The sequence below is a fragment of the Myiozetetes cayanensis genome, unplaced genomic scaffold (genome assembly GCF_022539395.1).
Source record: "Myiozetetes cayanensis isolate MyiCay16 unplaced genomic scaffold, myiCay2020 scf15, whole genome shotgun sequence".
Lineage (NCBI taxonomy): Eukaryota > Metazoa > Chordata > Aves > Passeriformes > Tyrannidae > Myiozetetes > Myiozetetes cayanensis.
In genome coordinates this window covers 14,068,212-14,088,937 of record NW_026087159.1, presented here as the reverse complement: position 1 = coordinate 14,088,937, position 20,726 = coordinate 14,068,212, and the positions used below count along the sequence as shown (strand labels likewise).

The 20,726-nt window shown below is 61.6% G+C and overlaps 4 protein-coding genes across 14 annotated transcripts in view; 1 reads left to right on the top strand and 3 right to left on the bottom strand.

Moving 5' to 3' along the window:
• Positions 1 to 1,415, top strand: part of ZMYM3 (zinc finger MYM-type containing 3) — a 30,342-nt gene extending 28,927 nt beyond the window's left edge. For all 8 annotated transcript variants that reach the window (XM_050310937.1, XM_050310936.1, XM_050310938.1 and 5 more), the window contains one exon: positions 49 to 1,415. In XM_050310937.1, coding sequence (XP_050166894.1) covers positions 49 to 247 — 199 coding nt within the window. In that variant the 3' untranslated portion in view covers positions 248 to 1,415. The remainder of the gene's footprint in view (positions 1 to 48) is intronic.
• A 342-nt stretch (positions 1,416 to 1,757) lies between these two features.
• On the bottom strand, positions 1,758 to 2,941 carry LOC126637570 (gap junction alpha-3 protein-like). Its single transcript, XM_050310943.1, has one exon. It carries the CDS (start codon positions 2,878 to 2,880, stop codon positions 1,984 to 1,986), a length of 897 nt encoding a protein of 298 aa, XP_050166900.1. The 5' UTR covers positions 2,881 to 2,941; the 3' UTR covers positions 1,758 to 1,983.
• A 704-nt stretch (positions 2,942 to 3,645) lies between these two features.
• Positions 3,646 to 6,588, bottom strand: GJB1 (gap junction protein beta 1). 2 transcript variants are annotated; one of them, XM_050310946.1, is made up of 3 exons: positions 6,435 to 6,570; positions 5,322 to 5,437; positions 3,646 to 4,640 (listed from the first exon to the last, which is right to left on the bottom strand). In XM_050310946.1, the coding sequence occupies exon 3, from the start codon at positions 4,626 to 4,628 to the stop codon at positions 3,789 to 3,791; it is 840 nt and encodes a 279-aa protein (XP_050166903.1). In that variant the 5' UTR covers positions 4,629 to 4,640; positions 5,322 to 5,437; positions 6,435 to 6,570; the 3' UTR covers positions 3,646 to 3,788. The 2 variants fall into 2 exon arrangements, with proteins under 2 accessions (XP_050166903.1, XP_050166902.1); XM_050310945.1 differs by lacking the exon at positions 5,322 to 5,437 and having other exon boundaries at positions 6,435 to 6,588.
• Positions 6,589 to 10,588: 4,000 nt separating this feature from the next.
• NLGN3 (neuroligin 3) overlaps positions 10,589 to 20,726 on the bottom strand; it is a 38,385-nt gene continuing 28,247 nt past the window's right edge. For all 3 annotated transcript variants that reach the window (XM_050310330.1, XM_050310331.1, XM_050310333.1), the window contains 4 exons: positions 19,729 to 19,878; positions 17,799 to 17,984; positions 13,781 to 14,570; positions 10,589 to 13,349 (listed from right to left, as the gene is read on the bottom strand). In XM_050310330.1, the coding sequence (XP_050166287.1) occupies positions 12,512 to 13,349; positions 13,781 to 14,570; positions 17,799 to 17,984; positions 19,729 to 19,878 (1,964 nt within the window). In that variant the 3' untranslated portion in view covers positions 10,589 to 12,511. The remainder of the gene's footprint in view (positions 13,350 to 13,780; positions 14,571 to 17,798; positions 17,985 to 19,728; positions 19,879 to 20,726) is intronic.

Below are 20,726 nucleotides of genomic sequence, written 5' to 3'. Positions count from 1 at the left end.
CCCCTGAAGGTGAGACCCCCCAGGTCTGACCCCGCTCTCTGTTTGCAGCCCCGAGAGTCTGCGGAACCGCAACGATGTGTTCTACCTGCAGCCCGAGCGGTCGTGCATCGCCGAGTCCCCGCTGTGGTACTCGGTGATCCCCATGGACCGGAGCATGATGGAGAGCATGCTGAACCGCATCCTGGCCGTCAGGGAGATCTATGAGGAGCACAGTCGGCTCAGCAGCCTGGAGGATGACATGGACTAAGAGCGAGGTGCTGCTGGGCTGGCCGCGCTCCAGCCCTGGACACCCCATCTTCCTGCCTCCCGCTGCAGGGCAGGGGCCGTGCAGCACGGGAGGGGATGGTGCTGCAGCAGTGCTGTCCCTTCATCATTACCAGACTTGGACATCCCATCCTGCTCGTTACAGGCCTCCCTTACATACGTGGCCCCCATGCTCAGCTCTGCCGCCTCCTTTTGGCTGCTGGGTGAGCCATCTTTCCCAGGGCCACTTCCCATGGCACAGGGGTGGCAGAGTCCCTGGGGCACCTCCCCTCACCCTTGTCCCCTCCTACCCCCAGCCCTGCCACTCCCCCCTTCCCCTGCCCCAGGGCAGGAGTCGCACAAGTCGGCAGTGCACCATCAGACCAGTGGCCCCCAAAGCTTTTACTTCCCTCTTCCTTCATCATTCCCTCATGAGGCTGCAGGTGGTATGGCAGGAACAGTAGCTCTGCTGCTGGGCTAGGATTGTGGTTTCAAGCCAGTGGGGATGGATCACAGGCTACCTGAGAGCTGTTGGGTCAGGGACAGGGTTTTTTCCCAGATGTGGGAGAGGTTTGGGTTGGCTTCAGAGAGTGGAGGAAGCTGGCACTGGAACATGAGGGCAGAGATCTGGCCTTGCCACAGGACACCTCCCTCATGTGCAGCTGGGATGTCTCTCTCAATTTGGTCAGTTTTTACTGAGATGTCTGAAAACTGATGGAGATGGGTCTGGGCCAGTGCCACCCCTCTTTCCCCACTGTCCCCTGTCCTGATGTAAGCCCCCTCTCCCCTGCAAGGTGCCATCAGTGGGAACCTCTGCTCCAGCCAGGGGCTTGGGCAGCTGCTGGTAGAAACAGGGAGCCCTGCCTGGTGTCCCCCTCCCTTCCAAAGCAGCAGGCTGCCACCGCCCTGCCCAGGGCGAGTCTGGCTCCAGCTGTGCCACTCCCTGCTGCCTCCTGCCCCTCCTCGTGTTCTGGTCAGTCTTCTTGAGCTGTACATGGGTCTCCTGTTGAGCCTGTATATATTGTTCTGGGCCCTGGCCCAGGGCCATCTGTTCTCTGTGTCCATGTGGAGAGTGAGCCGCTCACCAGTCTTGTTGTAGTGATGCCAGGGCGGTAGGAACTAACCCTGTGTCTCTGGAAACCATTCATTTCAAATAAAGATGTGGAAAACTTTTGGCAGCCCCTAGTTTCCCACCCTGGGCAGGGTGAGCGTTGCAGGAGAGCAGGGCCAGTGTCCCTTTGCTGCTGTGCACTGCACTCCTGTCCATCCCTGCCTGCACTGCCTGCACTTCGTGCCTTGCCTGCTTGGGCGTGCTGGGATGGCCCCTGACCCAGTGCCCACTGGTGCCAGCCTGGCATGCCCTGCCTGTCCCTGCCCTGCTTCACCTGACCTGTCACCTGCCCACAGGGCTGCAGCCCAACCCCACCCAACCCCGTGGTGGCTGTGCCCTGGGCACGCAGTGTGCCTGTAGGATGGAGCAGTCAGAGAGCAGTGCCATGTGGGCAGAGCAGGAGTCAAGGGAGGTGCAGTGAGTGTTTATTTGCTCCCCCCTCCCAGCTTTGCTCTCAGCCCTGCTGCTCCCAGGAGTGCTGGGAGCAGCTGAGCCGTATGCCCAGAGCCATGCCCAACTCCTGTGCTGGCCATGGGATCCATGCCACGGGCCTGGCAGGGCCTGGAGGCTGAACCCCCGCTGTGGCCACCGGTGCATCCCCCATCCCTGACCATCCCAGCGGGCCCCGTTCACACTGCCAGGTCTGCCGCTCGCATCTCCCCGTGGGACCCACCAGCCACCCCTAGCCACGCTCCCGCCTTCTTCAGGGGTGCCAGGCCGTGGGGGGATCTGCCAGCAACCAGAGGGCTGCCCACCCTGGGCAGGGTGACATGGGCGCTGCGGGGCCCCAAAGTGCCACTAGGAGTGGTTATGATGCGGGACTTGGGGCCTGGCCCCTGCCGGCACTTGGTGAGACCCAGGTAGTAGATCTCCACCAGGTTGAGCAGCAGGGACACGCAGGCCACCCCCAGCATGAAGAGGATGAAGATGGTCTTCTCCGTGGGCCGGGAGATGTAGCAGTTGACAGTGTTGGGGCAGGGCCAGCGGCTGCAGGTGTAGAGGGGCTTCAGCTGGAACCCATACAGGGCGTACTGGCCCACAATGAAGGCCACTTCCAAGAGAGCCTTGAAGACAACGTTGCAGATGTACGTCCTCAGGATGGCCCCCCGCATGCAGACCTGTCCCCGCGCGTCCCCCGCAGGGAGCTGGGGCTGCCTGAGGCGCGGCCGCCTGGCCCCGCTGCCGGCCCGCACTGCTGCTCGCTGCTGTGCCTTCTCCTCCAGATGCACCAGGTGCAGGATGTGGCCCAGATACACAAGGCTGGGGGTGGAGACAAAGATGATCTGCAGGACCCAGAAGCGGAGGTGGGAGATGGGGAAGGTGCTGTCATAGCAGGCGTTCTGGCAGCCGGGCTGCTGCGTGTCGCAGGAGAAGCCAGACAGCTCGTCACCCCAGACCCGCTCAGCGGCTGCCCCCAGCACCAGGATGCGGAAGACGAAGAGGACGGTGAGCCAGACCTTCCCCACCACTGTGGAGTGCTCCTGGGCGTTCTCCAGCAGCCGCCCCAGCAGGCTCCAGTCCCCCATGGCACACACTGCCCTGCAAGACAGCCACCCTCCAGACACAGCCGCCCCACAACCCACCACACCCTCACCGTCCCCCGGATGGGCAGGAGTGCACAGACCCAACCCACGGCTGTCCCTACAGTGTCCCCATCCCAAGGGACCCCCTAACCCGTCACAAGGAGGGCAAGAGGAGCAAAGGCCTCCAGCAGAAATCTGGGAGCACCATGGGGAACGCCTGCGGTGGTGACCCCTGGGACTCCTCACCGTAAGTGGGTCCGTGGGGCAGAGCCCAGTGCTCCCACGCTGTCGGCTCCTGGGATGCAGGATGCTGTGAGGCCCCTTCCCAGCTGCTCCCCAGCTCCTCAGTGGGTCTGCCAGGTCTGCCTGGCTCCCTCTGTCCGCTCACCCAACGGCGGGCGTGGGGTTATTGGGGCACGAGGCAGCTGCGTGCCCCATTGGCTTTCATTGTGACTGGCACATGGAGCAGCCACTGGGGAAACCTTTTCCCTCTATTTTTGGTCTGGGCACTTTTCTAAATATATTCGGGGCTGCAGGGGCTGGTGCTGGGGGAGTGCAAGCCCTTGGACAGTGATCAATGCCAGCCAGGGGTCACTGGTCCTGCAAGCTATCTGCCAGGCCACCACAGCCCCAGCTCAGCCCAGGCACTGCAGCCTCCACAGCCCCTGGTGCCACCAACCAGGGCTTGGGTGCAGGAGCGGGCACCCCACACTGGCACCCCAGCTCCCGGCATGCCCCGGCCAGAGCAGAAAGGAGGGAGGCAGCACCTGAGAATGGAGATTTAATGGCCCAAGATGCTCTCCTGGCCATCTAGGAGAGCCTGAGAGGCGCCTAAGGAATGCTATCCTTGGACAGGGACAGCAACAAGGCCGTGGGACAACTGTGGGGCAGGGTCCCCCACAGTGCTGGCCCTAGCACGCAGAGCAGCGGTCACCCTTCTCCTGCAGCCCAGAGTTGCGGCGCAGCATGTCCTTGAGGGAACCGTCCTGCTCTGTCAGCAGCTGGTTGATCTCGTTCTGCTTGTACTCGGAGGAATGCTTGTGCCCATAGAAGGAGCTCTTCCCCGACGAAGGGTTGGAGTTGTGCCGGCCCCGGCGGGCACAGGCCCGCACCACCAGGTAGACCAGCTCTGCCATGTTGAGGACGATGCAGATGCTGGAGGTGACCAGCATGAAGACGGTGAAGATGGTCTTCTCAGTGGGCCGGGAGATGAAGCAGTCAACAGTGTTGGGGCAGGGATAAGCCTCGCACTTGACCAGCCGCATCATCTGGTAGCCCGGGTAGAGCATGTAGAAGATGTACATGAACACGGCCTCGAAGAGCAGCCTGAAGACCACGCTGCAGACGTACGTCCACCACAGCGAACCCGAGATGCGCATCTTGTGCTTCTTCACCTCTTCCATGTGCTTGGCATCCCCGTGCCCCGTCAGCATCAGCAGCTTCTTCTCCTGGTGCTGCTGGTAGGCCACGTGCATGGCTACGAGAAGGGCCGGCGTGGTGACGAGGATGAGCTGCAGGGCCCACAGACGGATGTGGGAGATGGGGAAGAAGTGGTCGTAGCAGACGCTGTTGCAGCCAGGCTGCTGGGTGTTGCAGGTGAAGGCGGCTTTCTCATCCCCCCAGACACTCTCAGCTGCCACCACCAGCACCATTATCCGGAAGATGAAGATGACGGAGAGCCAGATGCGGCCGATGGCGGTGGAGTGGCGGTTCACCCCGCTCAGGACCGTGTAGAGCCCGGCCCAGTTCATCGTTTCTCACGTCTGCAGGAGAGAGCGGCAGAGACGGTGTTAGGAGCAGGAAGGGCCCCTGGCTGAGAGCCACCGTGTGCTGGCCCTGGTGGCAGCAGCCCTGGGATCAACTGGCTGTCACAGCCCTGGCAGGTGGACAGCAGGAGGGCCAGACAGCAGGAGGGCAGAGTGGCTCCTGCTGCTCACAGGGCTCAAGGCAGCATTTTGGCCAGAGCAGGCAGGAGACTGGCTGGCCCAGCTGCTCCTGCCCTGCCACCCCACACTGGCACAGGGATCCTAACCTAACAGCTGCCGCAAAGGATGGGGGTGAAGCCCCCACACCTCTACAGAGACCCCCAGTCCACATCCAGTGCTGCATTCTTCAGCTAGGAATGGACCCAAGGAGCTCCACGGGCTCCTCTGCACCAGCACATCCCTTCTCTTGTCGCTCCATTCCCTGCGGGAGCAGGACCAGGGAACCCTAAGCTGGGGGGTACCCCTGTGCAGCCACGCATTGCCACCCTCCCAAACCACCCTGCCTGGGGAGCATGAAGTGACCCCCAACTCCAAGCACAGACCCCCGGCCCCACCAGAGCCTCCCACTGGCACTGAGCAGCCCCGGGAGCTGCTTCCCACCCCGACATGAGGCTGTGGGGCTGGAACCTACCCTCCAGCCACCCCCACCCCGGTGTGGAGAGTTGTGGTGACGCGTACCTGCCGGTGAGAAAGGGTCCTTGCAAGCTGCCCCCAGTGGCCCCTCTAAGGTCTCATGCCTCCCGCAGGAGAGCTCTGCTCCGCCTGCCCTCGTCTCTCTCTGCCACTGCCCTGCACTGGAAGTCATATGCTGCTTTATAAACTATTTACATACAATGGGGCCTTTATCGGCCCCTGAACAACACACTTTAGCATTCAGACCTAACGCCCTGACTTCCGCCCACCCTGGCCCAACAAAGTGCCTGTGTGCTGCATTCCCGCTGCTCGGCCCCGCACCCACTCCCACCTCCCCACCACACCCCGACCACGGCCACAGCCCCCCCCGCGTGGGGTGCCCACGGCTCTGCCCGGCGGGACCCACCCCACAGACATCGCTGTGCTGGACTGGCCACCCTGGAGGTCCCTTCCCTTCCCCGGGATGCATGGCAGAGCCCAGCCACGTGCCCATCCTGCATGGACAGCACAGGGAACTGCGGCTGGAGCAGGGGTTTGGCACTGAGCACCCCGTGGGCACCTGTGGGGCTGGGTGCTGCTGGTGTGAGTCCTGCCATGCCCTCAAGGTTCTGCTGCCAGGGGGTTGGTGCTGACAGCAACAGCTGTGAGGGCATAGGAGCTGCCCTGCGTGTGCCCTGTCCTGTTGGGGACATGAGAAAGAGCCTGCTGTGTGCTGGTTGGGGCTGCCCTCGGTGCTGAGCACTGTGGGAGCTGTGCTTCTCTCCCAGGATGGGCCCACTGACCCTGTTCTACTGCTTGGATGTGCTGGTGGGGGCAACAGTCCCTGTGCTCACACCCCACCCTGTGCCCTCAGGGCTGGTATCCCAGCCACACCACCACACCGTGCCCCGTTCCTGCAGAGATGGTGCCATGTCCCTTGGAGTTTGTTGCCAAGGTGTGCAGCAGCATATCCAGTAAACCCTGCCAGCTGGGAGGGCAACCAAGGCCCACACTCTGCCCCTCGCCCAGCTACCCCCATGGGGGCCAGCACCACCAGCTCTGCCCTCCCTGGCCCATGGCCGAGCCCCTCTGTGAGTCCCCGTGGTGCTGCCCAGGTGGGGGACACGTGCCCTCCCCCTGCCCCCCTCCCCAGTGGTGCTGTGCCCTCCAGCCTCTCACCTCAGCACCAGGAGAAGCAAAGCTCTTGGGGACTGCAGCAGCCTCGGGCTCCAACAAAACCCTGGACTTTATACTGCCCTTCAGCACTTCACCCGCCCCCTCCCAAACAACTTTACTTTCCAGGACTTGCTCTACCTGGCCCTGCAAAGTAAACATTTGCAAGTGCGTCCAGCCTGGCCTCACACCCACCAGCACCAACGCAGCTGAGCATCCCCCGGGGACAGCCCGGGGGCCACTGCAGCACCGAGGCAGAGCCAGCCCCCCAGGATGGTCCCGTGGGAGCTCTCTGGTCCTCGTGGCCACACTCTCCCTGCTTCAAGCATCCTCCCTGCCACATTCCCCGCAAGCCAGGCACATACACCATGGCAGAGCCCTGCTCTCCATCCCGGGGGACAACTCTGGGTACCCCCAGCTCCCGGGGAAAATTGATCTGCATTTGCAGGGTGCCGGCAGGTCCCTGGGGAGCCAATACCCAGATTTAACGTTTACAAGTGCAGCCGACAGAGGCAAACAGCCTGTAAACGATTAACCCAGCCGGGCCGCTTCAAGGTCCCGCCGCCCAGCACCCTGCGCGGGACACGGCGACCCTGCCCCTCATGCTGGGCCCCCGGGTGGGCTCCAGGAGCCTGCACTGCACGCCATCCCCTGCGGGAGGGTGACAGTGGTGCCGCTGTGCCCCGCACGATGACGGCAGGGTGGCACCGTGGGGCGGCTGAGGGGAGACAAGCGGTGCCCCCCCAGCGGGGCGGGGGGCGGGGGGCAGCGAGGAACCGGGGGTGACGGGGGGTACGGGGCGGGTGGGGCCGCAATCTCGGCCTTCTGATAAAGCGCCGGCGGCTGGAGTCAGACAGACCCCGGCGGGCAGCGGGAGCTGTCGTATCTCGGCACCGCCCTGGCCCTGGGACACGCCGAGGACCGGGGGACCCTCACTGAGGGGCGTGACAAGGGCTGACGGGGGGCAGACTTGGGGGGCACCGTGGAAGAGGGGCAAGTGGGGCCAGGTGGGGGATCAGGCTGGGTGGGGGCACTGGGGGTCTCGACGAAGACGGACTACTGGGCACTGGAAGATTTATGGGATGGATTAAGTGGAACGAAGCACAAGAGGGTCTCCGGGAGGCAGGATGGGGCGGGGGGGGGGAACACTAGGAGCCAGGCTAGGGGTCACTATGGTCCTCCAGGGGGCTACTGGAAGCCAAGCTGGGGGGCAGTGGGGGCACTGGGAGCCAGGCGAGGGTCACTGGGGGGTCCGGGCGGTGCGGGAGGGGGGTGGTCGCCGGCGGTGGCACCAGGTGGCGCTGCGGGGCCGGGCCGGGCCGGGGGCGAAGGGGCCGCACCTGCCCGCGGCAGCACCCGGCGGGGCTCAGCGTGGGAATCCGTCTGAAAATATAACAAAAATAGAGAAAGAAAACAGAAAAGAGGGAGGAGGAGCCCGGGGCGTTGCTGTCCAGCCCGGTGCCCGCCCGTTGTCCTGACCGGGAGTTGGTGGGAGGACCAGGGGCCCCAGGGATGGGCGGGGGCACGGGCAGCCCCCTCGGCTGTTTGCCGTAGGTAAAGCTGTTGTGCAAGAGCCAGCGCTCAGGAACAGGCTGTACTAAGTAGCCGTGGCCGGCGCTTCCTCCAGTACGCAGAAAACTACCCCATCCACGACCACGCGGACCAGAAACGCTCTCTTTGTTAGTGACGTTAATCGTGAACATAATTAGGCGTCTGAAGTTGCAGCGAAGAGGTCAAAGACGTGGGCACATCGAACACAGACGAGCTGATGAGATGGGTAGGACTGAGCCAACATCCGGATGGCGGGACCGAGGTGACGCAGACGCTGGCACACTGCTGGGGTCAGAGATCTTGCAGCCCAGCAGTGTGCACTGGTATGATGGAGGAAATCAAGCTCAGCCATCACTGAAACACCTCTGCTGTCAGGAGGAAAAGAGCAGGCTTTCAGACTACCCTTTCCCCAACCATCCTACCCCAGGAAGGGTTGGCCCTATGAATAGCTCAGCCTCATCACTGGGTGACCACTGCAGTCCAGAGGCCTCTGGGCTTCCAGGCTTGGACTGACAGCAGCACAGGCATCCCTGGATCCAGGCTGCTGCTCTCGGAGAGACAAACCCCTCTGGTCTGAGTCAACTGCCAGGAAGGTCATTGGCAGTGGGTGAGCACAGAAATCCTTTGTGCTGCTGCAGCACAGGGCAGAGGGGTTGCAGTATAGACGTAACAGCTTGTCCTGACTGCCTGTGAGTCTGCTGTCCTGTGTCCTGGGTGCATCAGGGGTGAGGGGAATAGGACCAGTGATGCTACTGTGCAGAGCAGCATCCTTGCCCTCCTGCTGACTGTAGATCCTGGAGCAGCCAGGGTCATTCATCCTCTCCCCATACCAGGGACACCTTTGCAGTTGAGTTCTCTTACTTCTCTTTGCAGCACTAAACATGTCCCCTGAAGCAGAGGATGTCCCACAATTGTCACACGGATGTTAACCGCACACACCCTCTGGGATACCAGCGTCCCTTGGGCTTTGCCAGGTCTCCAAAGAAAAGCTCTCGATGGTCAAGGACACCCTAGATAGATGGCAGCCTCGGGACTTTTGCAAAGGCAAACATAATAGCAACCCGTGTTGTCTGTCACCAGCTTGCCCTGGGGTCCCAGCTGGGTTGGCCGTGCTGGCACGTGTGGTTGCAGACAGCAGGGGCCGTGCAAGGATGAGGAGGGGGGACAGAAGGGCAGAGCAAACCCCTAATATGGGGCAGAAAGGGATCACCCCTTCAAAAGGGCACTAGGCACCGCAGAATGGGCAGCTGGTGGTGTCACCAGGATGGGCCTCTGGCCACCAGGCAGGGCTGACCCCGCTGCTCACCCCGCAGCAAGGTGGCTGCTGTTGGAGCTGTGCTGTGGAGCACCTGCATTTCCATGGAAACCTGCTGCTGTGGCCTGATGTTGGGCACTAAACAGGGGCAATGGAGGGCCTCGGTCTTGCAGTCCTGGGGCTGCTGGGTGGGTTGGACAGGAGGGATCAGTGGTTGGGGCAACTCTGAATGGGGCTGTGGGTCACGGTTCAGGGTGGTTCACAGGTGGGCAGTTTCCTTCACCCAGAGAGAAGGAGAAACTCTGTCTATTGGCATGAAAAAGCCCGAGGGAAGGCATTCCAGTGCCCTGGGCAAGAGTCCCCTCAGCCCATTGGAGTCCTACTGTGGCTTGGCTCTATTGCAACCTGTCCCAGGCATTCCACAGCATCCCTGCCCCTGACAGCACAGCACAGCTCAGCACTGCATGCTGCCTGCCTCTGGCACCTTTCCCACACTCTCCATCTGCCCCATGGCAAGGGGACCTGCCTCCATCCCAGACTAGTGCCCCCAGGCCATGCCCACGCTGCTGCACCTCCAGCATGCAGGGCACAGGGTGGCAGGGGGTGTGGGACCACCATGATGGGCAGCACCAGTGGTTGAAGGGGGGTCCAGCACAGGGTGTGGAGCACAGTGCTGATCAGGGTGATGTGCCAGTGGTGCAGCAGCTGCCAGGGTACCCCAGGAGAGCAGGGCAGAGCCTCCCATTCAGCTCCCTGCACAGTCCATTCCCTCTGCCTGCCCCCGGCTCTCCTGGCTCGGGGCCTCGGCCCTGGCTCCACTCTCTGCACGCTGCCTGGAGGCGATTCAGCCCCCCCTCCCCGTGCCTGGTTTCCATGGCAACTCCAGTTGAAATTACATTAAAAAGAAATGAAACCAGCAGCTTTTCTGTTTGGCAAGTAGGGGGAGGGGAGCTCAGCTGGGAAAGACTGGGGAGGGGGTGCGAAGGTTGGAGGGAGGGGGCTGTGGCACAGATGAGATCCCACACGGGGTCCCAGTGCTGGGGGTGGGCACAGCAGAGCAGGGGCACGTGGGGACACCGTCTCACTGTGGCACTTGGTGTTGGCAGTTCTGGATCGTTTGGTGCTGGCTTAATGTGTGCTGCTCTGAGGGTCCAGTGCCCCGACACGGTGAGGTGATACCGGGATCCACCTGCTGCCTCTGTGGGGTCAGTGCCAGGGACATGGAGACCATCCAGACCCTCTGCCAGCAGGCACAGCCATGGCTGGGATGGCTCTAAGCCAGCATAGGGTACCCCACCCAGCCTGGGAGTCCCTGGCCCCTGCACGCTCCAAGAAGAGGCGAGACACACCGCTATTAAAAATATCACTTCTGTTTTATTTGGAATTTGTTACTCTGCGCGGGTGACAGGGTATAAATACATTCTCCAACGAGCATCCTCACCCTCAGCCCCATGTGGGGCGGGGGCCAGGGCAGGGTGCAGGGCTGTGGGTGCGCTGACCCCAGGCAGCAGGGCCAGCAGGGCCAGCAGGGCCATCGATGCGCTGGCCCCGGGCAGCAGGGCCAGCAGGGCCAGCCGGCACCGGTGCGTCACGGCCGCCAGCATGGGCAGCGTCTGCCAGCCGGACCGTCTTGCACAGGGACGAGGTAAGGTGTCCCCACAAGGACCTGTCCCTTCCTCCTGCCTCCCCAGGCCCCAGGTGCCAGTGCTCATCATGGGGAGCTGAGACTGGGGTGCCCCACGTGGGATCCCGTGCTGCTTCTTCTCCATGCCCAGCTGCACCAAAGCCACTTGCCTTGAGCCACACGTGGCTCAGTGGCCACACCAGCCCAGCGGGTGCTCCAGCCCTGGCACAGGTGCTTCCAGCACCACGCAGGCTGCATCACCCCCAGAGTCCCTGCCCAGGCGTCTATCCCAGCTGCACGTCCTGGATGCCAGAGCTGGGGTCACCCCACAGTGGGGTAAAGGCCCCAGTGGAAGTAACATGGGAGGCAGAGTCGAGGTTGGAAAGCAGCTCACTCTGCTCCTGTCACCCCACCCCTGACACAGGCTGCAAACCGCTGCTTTTGGGCAGCGGCACGGGCAGGGAGGGCACAGCACGGCCCTGGGGCGGTGGCGAAGGGAGGTGGGATGCTCCTGGGGGAGCAGGGCAGGGTGGGGTGCCTGGGGGGGTGCTCCTGGGTTCGTGGGGGCGAACAGACGTTGCTCAGAGCAGGTGATGCCCACGCGGGGCGGCGGGTGGCACTTGGCCGGTGGTGGCAGTGGAGGGACCGGGGCGGGGGTGCTCGCAGGCAGGCCGTTGGATAGGCTATTTGGCTGAGATAGGTGGGCACGGGTGACAGAGGAGGGAGAATATCAAAAAATACAAAAGAGCGCGGCCCCACAGCGCAGGAGGCACTGCCCTGCCTGGTGCCCACCCACGGCAGGCGGGCGCCGTGGGGGGCCGGCACCGTGCGCACACGCTGGCTTCTAACTGGCTTTTTATTTTATATCAAGAACACTTGGTTTTAAAATCTTTACAAAGGACAAAACGCGGCGACTCCGTTAGTGTGTAAAGAACTAAAGATCTGCTTTAAAAAACGTCTCTGCAAAGAGAAATGACTGACACAAAAGAGATTCTCTGCAGCGCAAAGAGGGGCAGAGGTGCCAAGTCTCCAGCCCAGGGCCCCACTCCCAGGGTCCCCGAGCCCCGGCACCGGCCCCAGCGCCCGCAACCAGCACGTGGCCAGGTCCCCGGACCCCGCCCGTTCCCTCTGCCTATAGCACCATGGCCCAGGGCCACTTCTCAGCACAGTGAAGGAGCCTTTTCCAGGGCTGCCAAGCTGCCTGGGGATGCCTGGGCACTGGCTGAGAGGGATGCCCAGTCCCGCTCCTCGTCAGTCCCAGGGTGCTCAGTGGGCTCAGCGCTGGGGATGTGATCGCCCCGCTGGGAGGCACAGCCACAGCACGGGCAGCCCCATGGCCATTGACAGTGGGGTACCCCCGCCCGCCTGCACGGGTGCAGGGTTTACACCGCGTCCCCCCTGCACCCCACTGGCGTCCCGGGGCAACCCGCGGGGCCCTGAGGCCGGGAGAGTCAAAGCACTTCTCAAGAGTTAGATAGGAACAAAAGAAAGCGCCGGGGCCACACCGGGACCCTGCAGGTCTCTGGGCTGGGAGCTGCCCCGTCCGTGGGTGCTGCCCCTCCGCCGGGGGCTCCGTGGGCCCTGCCGCTCCCTCTGCCAGTGTCTGCTGCGTGTGTGTGCGTGCGTGCATGCGTGTGCGCCGGCGGCGGGCAGCTATACCCTGGTGGTGGAGTGTGAGTGCGGGAGCCCCGTGCTGTTGAAGCCGGCGGTGAAGGTGTTGTAGGGGTGCAGGGTCTGCAGCCCCACCAGCGAGTTGGGGATCATGGTGATGGTGTTGGGGGTCATGAGCGGGATGTCGTCCGGCGAGCGGCGCAAGGTGAGGGTGTAGTCGGGCAGAGCGGCCAGGCGCAGGGTGTCGTGGGACGGCACGGCTTCGCACTCGTGGTGCCCCTGGCTCACCTGCAAGGAGGGCATCTCCTCATCAGGCGCGTGGGCGATGTCGTTGGCGGCGCCACGCTGGGGGCTGGGCTGCCGGTGCGTGTCCTGCCGGCGCTTGTCCTTGCGGTAGTAGAGGGCGGCGAAGGCCAGCACGTTGAGGAAGAGGAGGGAGGCGCCCACGGCGATGGTGACGCTCAGTTCGGTGGAGTAGTCGCGGGGGCTCTCGAGCAGGGTGCCCGCCTCTTGCTCTGGGCTCCACTTCTCCTTCCCGTTCTCGCTGTTGTAGGCGGGGGAGATGGCGGGGCGCTTGGTGGTCCAGATCTTGCTGTTGGGCCGGCGGGTGATGTGGGAGTTCTGCGTGGTGTCGGGTGGCGGCACTTTGGTGGTGGTGGAGGTGTAGTGGAACATGTCGTGCAGGTTGTACAGGTGGGGAACCAGGTGCTTCCAGAAAGCCACCTTGGTGGCCCGGTAGTGGTCGCGCACCCGTGGCTTCAGCCCGATGTGCAGGTACAGCTGGTCGCGGGGGTTGTACTTGGACCAGGCCACCTCCTCAAACCGGTTGGCCTTGGTGTGGATGAACTTGGTGTCCTGGGGGACGGGCTTGTTGGGGTCCCTGTGAAACACAGGCAGAACAGAACTAGCACTGGGAAAAGCCAAAGCAGCAAGGAGGGAGAGCTGGGTGCAGAGATGGAGGCTGGGGACACCTTTGCCAGTGGTGGCACAGAAGTGCTGGCAAAAGGTCCTGCACGTCTGGGCAGCACCCCAACCCTGGGTCAAGCCTCACACATGATAACCACAGCCAACGAACCTCCCCACTCCCACTTTCAGCTGGGTCCTGTCCCAGGGGCTGCCCATGCTCTAAGCTTCTTGCTTTGTGGTTGAGGCCATGACCCCAGTGAAGGTGCAGCACACAGACCTCTGGGCTCGGGGGGCTCAGTGTCCCACACCAGGCATTACACCCCCCCCACCACCACAGTGTGGTCTTGAGGGGTACAGCTGCAGTGAGTGCAGCCCCCTCAAGGCACAGCATCCATTCCCACTCACCCTGTCTTGGCAAAGTTGGTCCAGTAGGTCATCACCACGGCGCTGAGCATGACGTCGTTCTTGGAGAAGTTGCAGGGAAAGAGGTCTGTGGGGCCAATCATGGGGATCCCAAACACGTAAGGCACCTCATCCCCGTGGGCTGCGTCGGACCACGCAGGTTTCATCAGGCTCTGGCAGTGGTGGTAGAAGGCGTAGAAGTAGGTGGGGGAACCGTAGCGGGCGTGCAGGTCAGCTGTCACCACTGATGGCTCTACCCACTGGTGGTCAGTGAAGAGGGCCACCAGCGTCTTGCGACGTGTCTCAGGGTTGTCCCGGTCGGCCCAGTCTGTGTACATGAACTTGATGGTCTCCCTCAAGGTGTCCTTGCCCTCGGGGTATCCGTACAGGTTGTCCACAAAGTTGGAGACCGAGTAGTCAAAGTCACTGCCCGAGACGCCATCCTCAGGGTCCACCACACCCTCCACGAACTTCAGCCCCTCACCCTGGTTGACCCCCAGCATGATATCATAGTTGAGGAACTCGCCCTGCTCCATCAGGATCTCTGGGTCATCCGGGATCACATCCCCATCAATGACCGGCCCGAAGGCCACGTGGTAGCGAGCCGGCTGGATGTCTTGCTCTACCAGCTCCTTGGCACTCTTCTGCCGCAGACAGTCCACCATGTCCACCGTGTCCAGCACGTTGCAGCCCACCTTGTCGGCCAGCATGCTGGTGTACTTCACGGGCTGGTAGTTCACCGCCCAGCTGGAGAGCGCGGAGCCGCTCTGGATGATGGCCCTCTGGAAGAGACCTGCAATACAGGCAAGGAGCGGAGGAAGCTCTCAGCAGGGTTCTGACACCCCAGCACTGCAGTGCAGGATGCAGGCATTGATGCTCTTCTATCCCTGCAAGGACCCAGCGCTTCAGCCCACACCTGGCCTTGACCCGGGCTTTGCTGCGGAGCCAGGCTCACACAGGGGTTCAGCTCAGGGCCACTGCGAGGGTGGCAGGGTGACAGCTGGGCATGCAGGTGGGTGGGTGCTCCTGGCAGCAAGCAAGGGCTGCTGTGCTCCCTGAGGATCCCATTGCAGGGGATGGCCCAGCATCTTTCTGTCCTGCTGGGGAAGGAAGAGGGGCCATGGCTGCATCACAGCCTGGCCTTGCCGAGCAGCCCGTGCTGCCCCAGCCACCCCAAGGACGTGTTGCTCAAGCCCCCAAGGGGCACACACTGTCCCTGGCTCAGCACCATCCTCCAGCCCAGGTTGGCATCTGCTTCACTGAGCAGCCAGGCTGCGGGCTGGCAGCAGTGGGAGGGTTAATGCCTGCTCGAGGGCACTTAACCCTGCGTGTCCCACCCCAGTGCTTTGTCAGAGTCCCCCTCCACCCCCTCCCTGCTGCTTCCTGCCCAGCTGGGGCTGCTCAGTGCCAATCCGGCCCTGCAGGAGCACTCTGCCAGATGCACAAAGAGGGCCTTTCTGCCACCAGGAACACAGAGGGAGTGGACTTTCGCCCTGGAAAACGAGGCCACAAAGGCCCTGGCCCAGGCAGAGAAATGCGTGGCTTCGCTCCAGTCCCATGTCAATGGTGCTTGTGCTCAGAATACAAAGGGTGGTGAGGAAGCAGAGCCTCCGGGGCTGGGAAAGGCAGCCAGTCCGGGGTGCACCCCAGGGTCCCTGCTCTCCTCTGCACCCCGAGTGCTGCCTGCACCCCTGCCGGACCCCAGCACTTGATCACCACGAGGGACTGTTTCAGGTGATCCCTGAATGGTGCTGGCACAACACTGGGGCTGCCCCCCAGTGCCCTGAAGTGCAGAGAACCCCTCTGTTCGCTGCACTCTCTCTCACAGGGCTGTGCTGCTCTGCAGGGAAACATGCACCTTCCCGCAGCAGAAGTGTTCAGAGGCTCCTGGCTCCTGGCCACCATGTCCATAGCTCTTGTCTGCACGCACAGTCCTCGCTCTGCCAAGTACCTGACGTACAGTCCCATGCACTGGGACAAAGACAAGTCACAAGCTCTGTTTGTCACCTCCCAGTGCCCTAGAAAGCCATACCCAGCCTACAGGCTGGAGACTGGCCATGGGTTTGCTTGCTCTGCGCCATCATCCACGTGCCAAGGAGCCAGGATGGGGTATCCTGGCTCCCAGGAGATGCTGTCCCAGCAGCAGCCATATGGTCCCTGCCAGCAGCATCACTTCCCAGACAGACCCACTAGGCTGGGCCCTGCCCCTGCCTGGGGAAGTATGGGGCAGCTGATGTCACCAGCAGCTGGTCATCTCCCTGATGGACCCTCCATGCCAGCACCTGGCTGAAGCCCCACAAGCACTGCAGGGAGGCATCACACCCTGCAGTTCACCCTGGACCTCTCCGGCCTGCTGGGGCCCAGGCAAGGTGATGGAGCTCTGCACTTTGGTCAGTGGTGTGGAATCCACCTGCCATCCACCTGGCAGGGGAGATGTGGATCTCCCAGGCAGCCAGACACACTGAGTAATGTACCAAGCCTCCAGTGTCTGCTCTTGCAGCACCTGGCAAAGCAGGCACGAATCATCAACTTCATTAATTGCTTTTGATCACTGTGAGTTTCATTTTGATGCAATAAAACCAAACCCACCTGGTCTGCAGACTGCCTCTTAGCACGACTCCCCTGCTGTGTTCCAGAGCCAGCTACCTGTCCCTGGGGAGATGGGTGCTCTGGCACAGAGGGTTTTTGAGGTCATTTTATGGCCATTTGGTTTTATGAGACACTGGCTGCAGCACTGAGCACTCCCCTCACACCTCGCAGCATTTACAGCTCCCCTGCCACATCTGCGAGGGTGCTGAGCACACAGCACCACTGAGACTCAGGGGAGACCACACCACAGGCATTGGGGCTGGATGGGGCAGCAAAGGATACAGGGTTTAGTGGCAGATACAGGGTTTAGGCATTCAGGTGCAGGGTTTAGTGGCAGAAAGTGTAGCGTCACCCGGGAAGTGCCGTACTGACAGGACTATTTTTTGTGGCTGGAAAGTCACAGGGAGCAACCCCTCCAATCCACCCTCAGCCTCCCTCCATGCTGCTCCCTCCATCCTGGGCCACCTGGGCAGCCCAGTCCTGCACTCCTGTGATGGAAAGGAGCACCCTAAGAAGCGCTGTGAATGCATCACACGCAGTGTTCCCCCACCAGCCTTTCACGCTCAATATGGGCAGAGAAAACACTTTTTCTTTCTGTGGCAGCTTTCAGCCTGCAAAAGACTTCCCATCATCAGCCATCAGCCCTGCTGAGGTTCCAGAGGTCTCCATTCCCGTGTGATAGCCAGGCTGTTGAGCAGGGCTGCAGCTCTTCACGTCAGCTTCAAGTGCAATTTGGTTTGTGTCTCTCAGGTGCAGACTCACCCCCCATCTCCTGCCCACACGTGTCCCCTTCTCCCTTGCATTACACCTGGGGACACAGCACTGGAGGGGACTGCACCCTCATACAAAGCCTGTGAGCATGTCCTTGGCAGGCTGGTCCCCTGTGGACCATATTCAGTTCAGGCTTTGCTCCTACAGTTTCCTTTAGGAAGTTTATGGAGAACCTCTAGTCCCACGATTAATTTTTTTTCCCCCAGTGCTTGATGTAAATGTCTTTGCAGGTGGTTTATGCGTGCCTTTGCTCTTATTCCAACAAAATCTTTTAGCATAAATAATTCCTTACTTTATCTAGAGTAAACACTCTGCTATATTTACAGATATCAATCATTCTACTTCCACCTGTGTTTTGCCAGTCGCAGCACTTCCAGCTCTCCCAGTCTCACAACATGGGGCCCTCCATCCCTCTCCAGGCTCAGGTCTGTTATCCCTTCTATTCCAGCGTGAATGCCTTTCCTAGCACTAAGGTCCATGTTCCTGGTGCCCTGCATGATGCCCTAACCCCCCTCCACATCTGCCTGGGTCAGGCTCTCACCACCAACTAATCAGAAAGCAGCCCCAACTTTGTCAGGTTGGGCAGCAGGACCTGGGTGGGCTCCCATCAGCAGGGTGTTTGCTCACAGTTGCAGCATCCTCAGGCACAGCTGGCACCTACCTTCCGAGTGGTGGGAGAGGGTGAGCAGGCTGACACAGGAGGCACCGATGCCGGAGCCGAAGACCGTGATCCGCAAGGGATCTCCCCCAAAGAAGGCGATGTTCTCGCTGACCCAGCGCAGCGCCTGTATCTGGTCCAGCAGCCCATAATTGCCCTTGGCAGCCTGGTCCCCTGTGCTCAGGAACCCTGAGGGCCAAGGGGAGCCCAGTTAGGGATGAGGAAGTAGGGAATGTCCTGACCTTCCACCCCCCTTCCCCAGGCATAGGGGAGCTTCCATGGGACCCTGTACCACCACACCATGAGACCCCACTACCAGGAGAGTTCTAAGCTGGAGCAGGGACACCTCGAGCTCCAGCCACCCTCTGCACAGCAAAGAGGGGCAAAAGGCTGAGTGCAGCTGCAAGCCCTGGGGAGCCTCTTCAGCCAACAGTGACAGGGTAAAGGGAACAAAGCTCTGTCCTACCCATACCACCACCTGTGCTAAGGATGGCTCAAGACAGCTCACACATGCTCCAGGGAAAGCTGGGAAAGCATCAGTGGCTGCAGGAAGGCCGAGTGCCTGCACAGCCAATGCTTTCCATGGAGCAGCGTGGACTGGAGGAGGCTCTATAAATGTAAGGAGGTGGGCTGGGCAGAGAGGAACTGACTGCAGCTTAAAATACAAAGGCTCTCAGTGAGGAAGAAGCTGAGAAGCTTTCAATAGCAAAGGGAACACCCAAGATAAGTTATCACCGTTTTTGTTTGCTTTGACTCTAAGCAGGAAGCCAAAACCATGGTCCTGATTTAAAATGCAGGCAGGTAATCCCAGCACACAGGGAGTGGCCCCAGAGCAGTGCTTGGCACTTCGGGGTGGTCTGGCTGGGTGTGGTGCACCACTTCAATGGAAACGATGAAGGCACCACTTAACTCTAATGTCATGTTGTGACTCACATCCCATAAGGTTTGCACCTTAAAGGTGCAAACCTTTAAGTTACCCTTCATCTTAAAGGACCATTTTTTAATTCAAAAGGTCTTAAATAGGTTTATTTTTACTGAAAAGCTTATTTTCTACCAGGTAACTGTCATCTTCTTCAAGAAACTCTGGGGTCTGAAGGCTATCAGAGGAATGTGCCCTCTCAGGTACCAGCTGGGAGCCCAGCTGCCAAGGGAGAGCACCATTCTAGGCTGGATGGCAGTAAGAGAGCCAGCCCTGACAGCAGCTCGGCTGGGAAGAAACTTTTCCCAAACCTTTGTGCTCTTTGTTCTCCCTGCCGCTAAGGGAAGCAGCAGTGTGCTCCACACAAGCCTCCTGTGCCTCAGCCCCTGGGGGTTTCTGCTGCAGCAAGCAGGGGACTGCACTGCCTTTTGACCCTGTGTCCTCATGCTGCCTCTCTAGGTCACCAGGGCTTCTGGAAATGGGACTGCCACCCTCCTCTGCTTGGCACCTGACACCCTTCTGTGGTCCCCTCTGCAGGTGGCCAGGCCATGGTGGGTGGCTGAGGGGGTCCCAGCAGCTCAGCCGGTTTGGAGAACAGTCCGTGCCCAGGGAGGGAGAGCCGCCAGGTCCCCAGGACAGCCAGGCAGTACCCGCTGGCACCTCACGGCTCTGAGCCCTCTCAGGAGGAGATGCTGGGTAAACACATTTATTATTCATTTAACCACAAACCAATATTTGCTTTCAGTTGAGCCAGTTTGTGTAAATGAGCCGGGGGGAGGGTGGCTGGTGCCAGGACCCAGACTGCGCTGTGGCCGCGCGCTGGGGGTTCTGCCACGTGGCACCGCGCTCGGCAGCCGGGGCGAAAGGCAGGGGCAGTGCCCACAGCGCATCCCGCCGGCCCCACGCCCCCTCTGCCCCCTGCCCGGCTGGTTCAAGCCCGGTCAGACACAGACACAGGGGCTGTCCCACTGCCCGGCTGCGCTGACGGCACAGCCCGCGCCGGGCAGCTCATACCGAGCACTCCAACGCGGTAGTTCAGGGTGATGACAATCACGTTGCCGTAGCTGGCCAGGATGCTGCCGTCTATCATGTTCCCCGTGCCCTCCATGTACGAGCCACCGTGGATGTACACCATCACCGGCTTGGCCCCGCTGTCCCGGATGTCTGGAAGGAGAGGAGGTTAAACACAGGACCCCAGCGACCGCCGCAGCACCCTGCCCGACAGGCAGACCGAGGACAAGGGCAATGCCAGCTGCCAGGACCAGGGAGGGGGCTTAGGAGCCAAAGCCAGAGCTCTCCTGTTGGGCCTCCAAAGCCAACCACCACTAAACCAACCCCACCAACCCTTCTCCGGGTGGCGGCAGTCGCTGCACCGTCCCCACACCGCTGTCCCCTCGGGGGTCTGGGCACAGTGTGGGAGGGGTGCTGGCTGGACCCCGCTGCTCTTCCCCAGAGCTGGGCTCTGGCATCGTGCGGGAGCCAGACCAGCTCTGTTGCGGGTGGGAGTTGCAGGGTCCAGCCCTGGGATGCAGCCCCACGTCCTGCCTTTGGCTGGACCCAAGTGCTCCGGGAGTCCTGGAAGCTGGCATTGTGGGGGGGGGCAGGGATGGGGGTGTGCAGGACCTAGAAGGTGGGAGGGCCACTCACGTGTGCTCCAATGTCTTACTCTCTCAACCCCCCTTCCCATCCCCCTAGGAAGGCAGAGACCTGCCTGCTGTCTGGATGTGAACCCATGGCACCCCAGTGCCCAGACACAGACATGGTGATGAGGCAGACGGGGTATGCACGTGTGTGTGTCAGGGAGGTGAGCACAGCATCTGGACAAGGACAGGGATGAGGCATGGAGTGAGGATGGGGAACAGGACCCCGAGGGCCACAGAGGAAGGACTGCAGGAGCCTAGGGGACAGGGAGCAGCCACGCTCCCTCTCTCAACTGGTCCTGTCCAGGGGACATCCTGCCCCTTCTGCCTCACTGGCCGATGATCCCTCATGGAGTCACAACCATCCACGGG

What these genes read in the sequence shown, in the direction of transcription:
- LOC126637570 (XM_050310943.1), bottom strand. Translation starts at nt 2,880, where the DNA reads ATGGGGGACTGGAGCCTGCTGGGGCGGCTGCTGGAGAACGCCCAGGAG.
- GJB1 (XM_050310945.1), bottom strand. Translation starts at nt 4,628, where the DNA reads ATGAACTGGGCCGGGCTCTACACGGTCCTGAGCGGGGTGAACCGCCAC.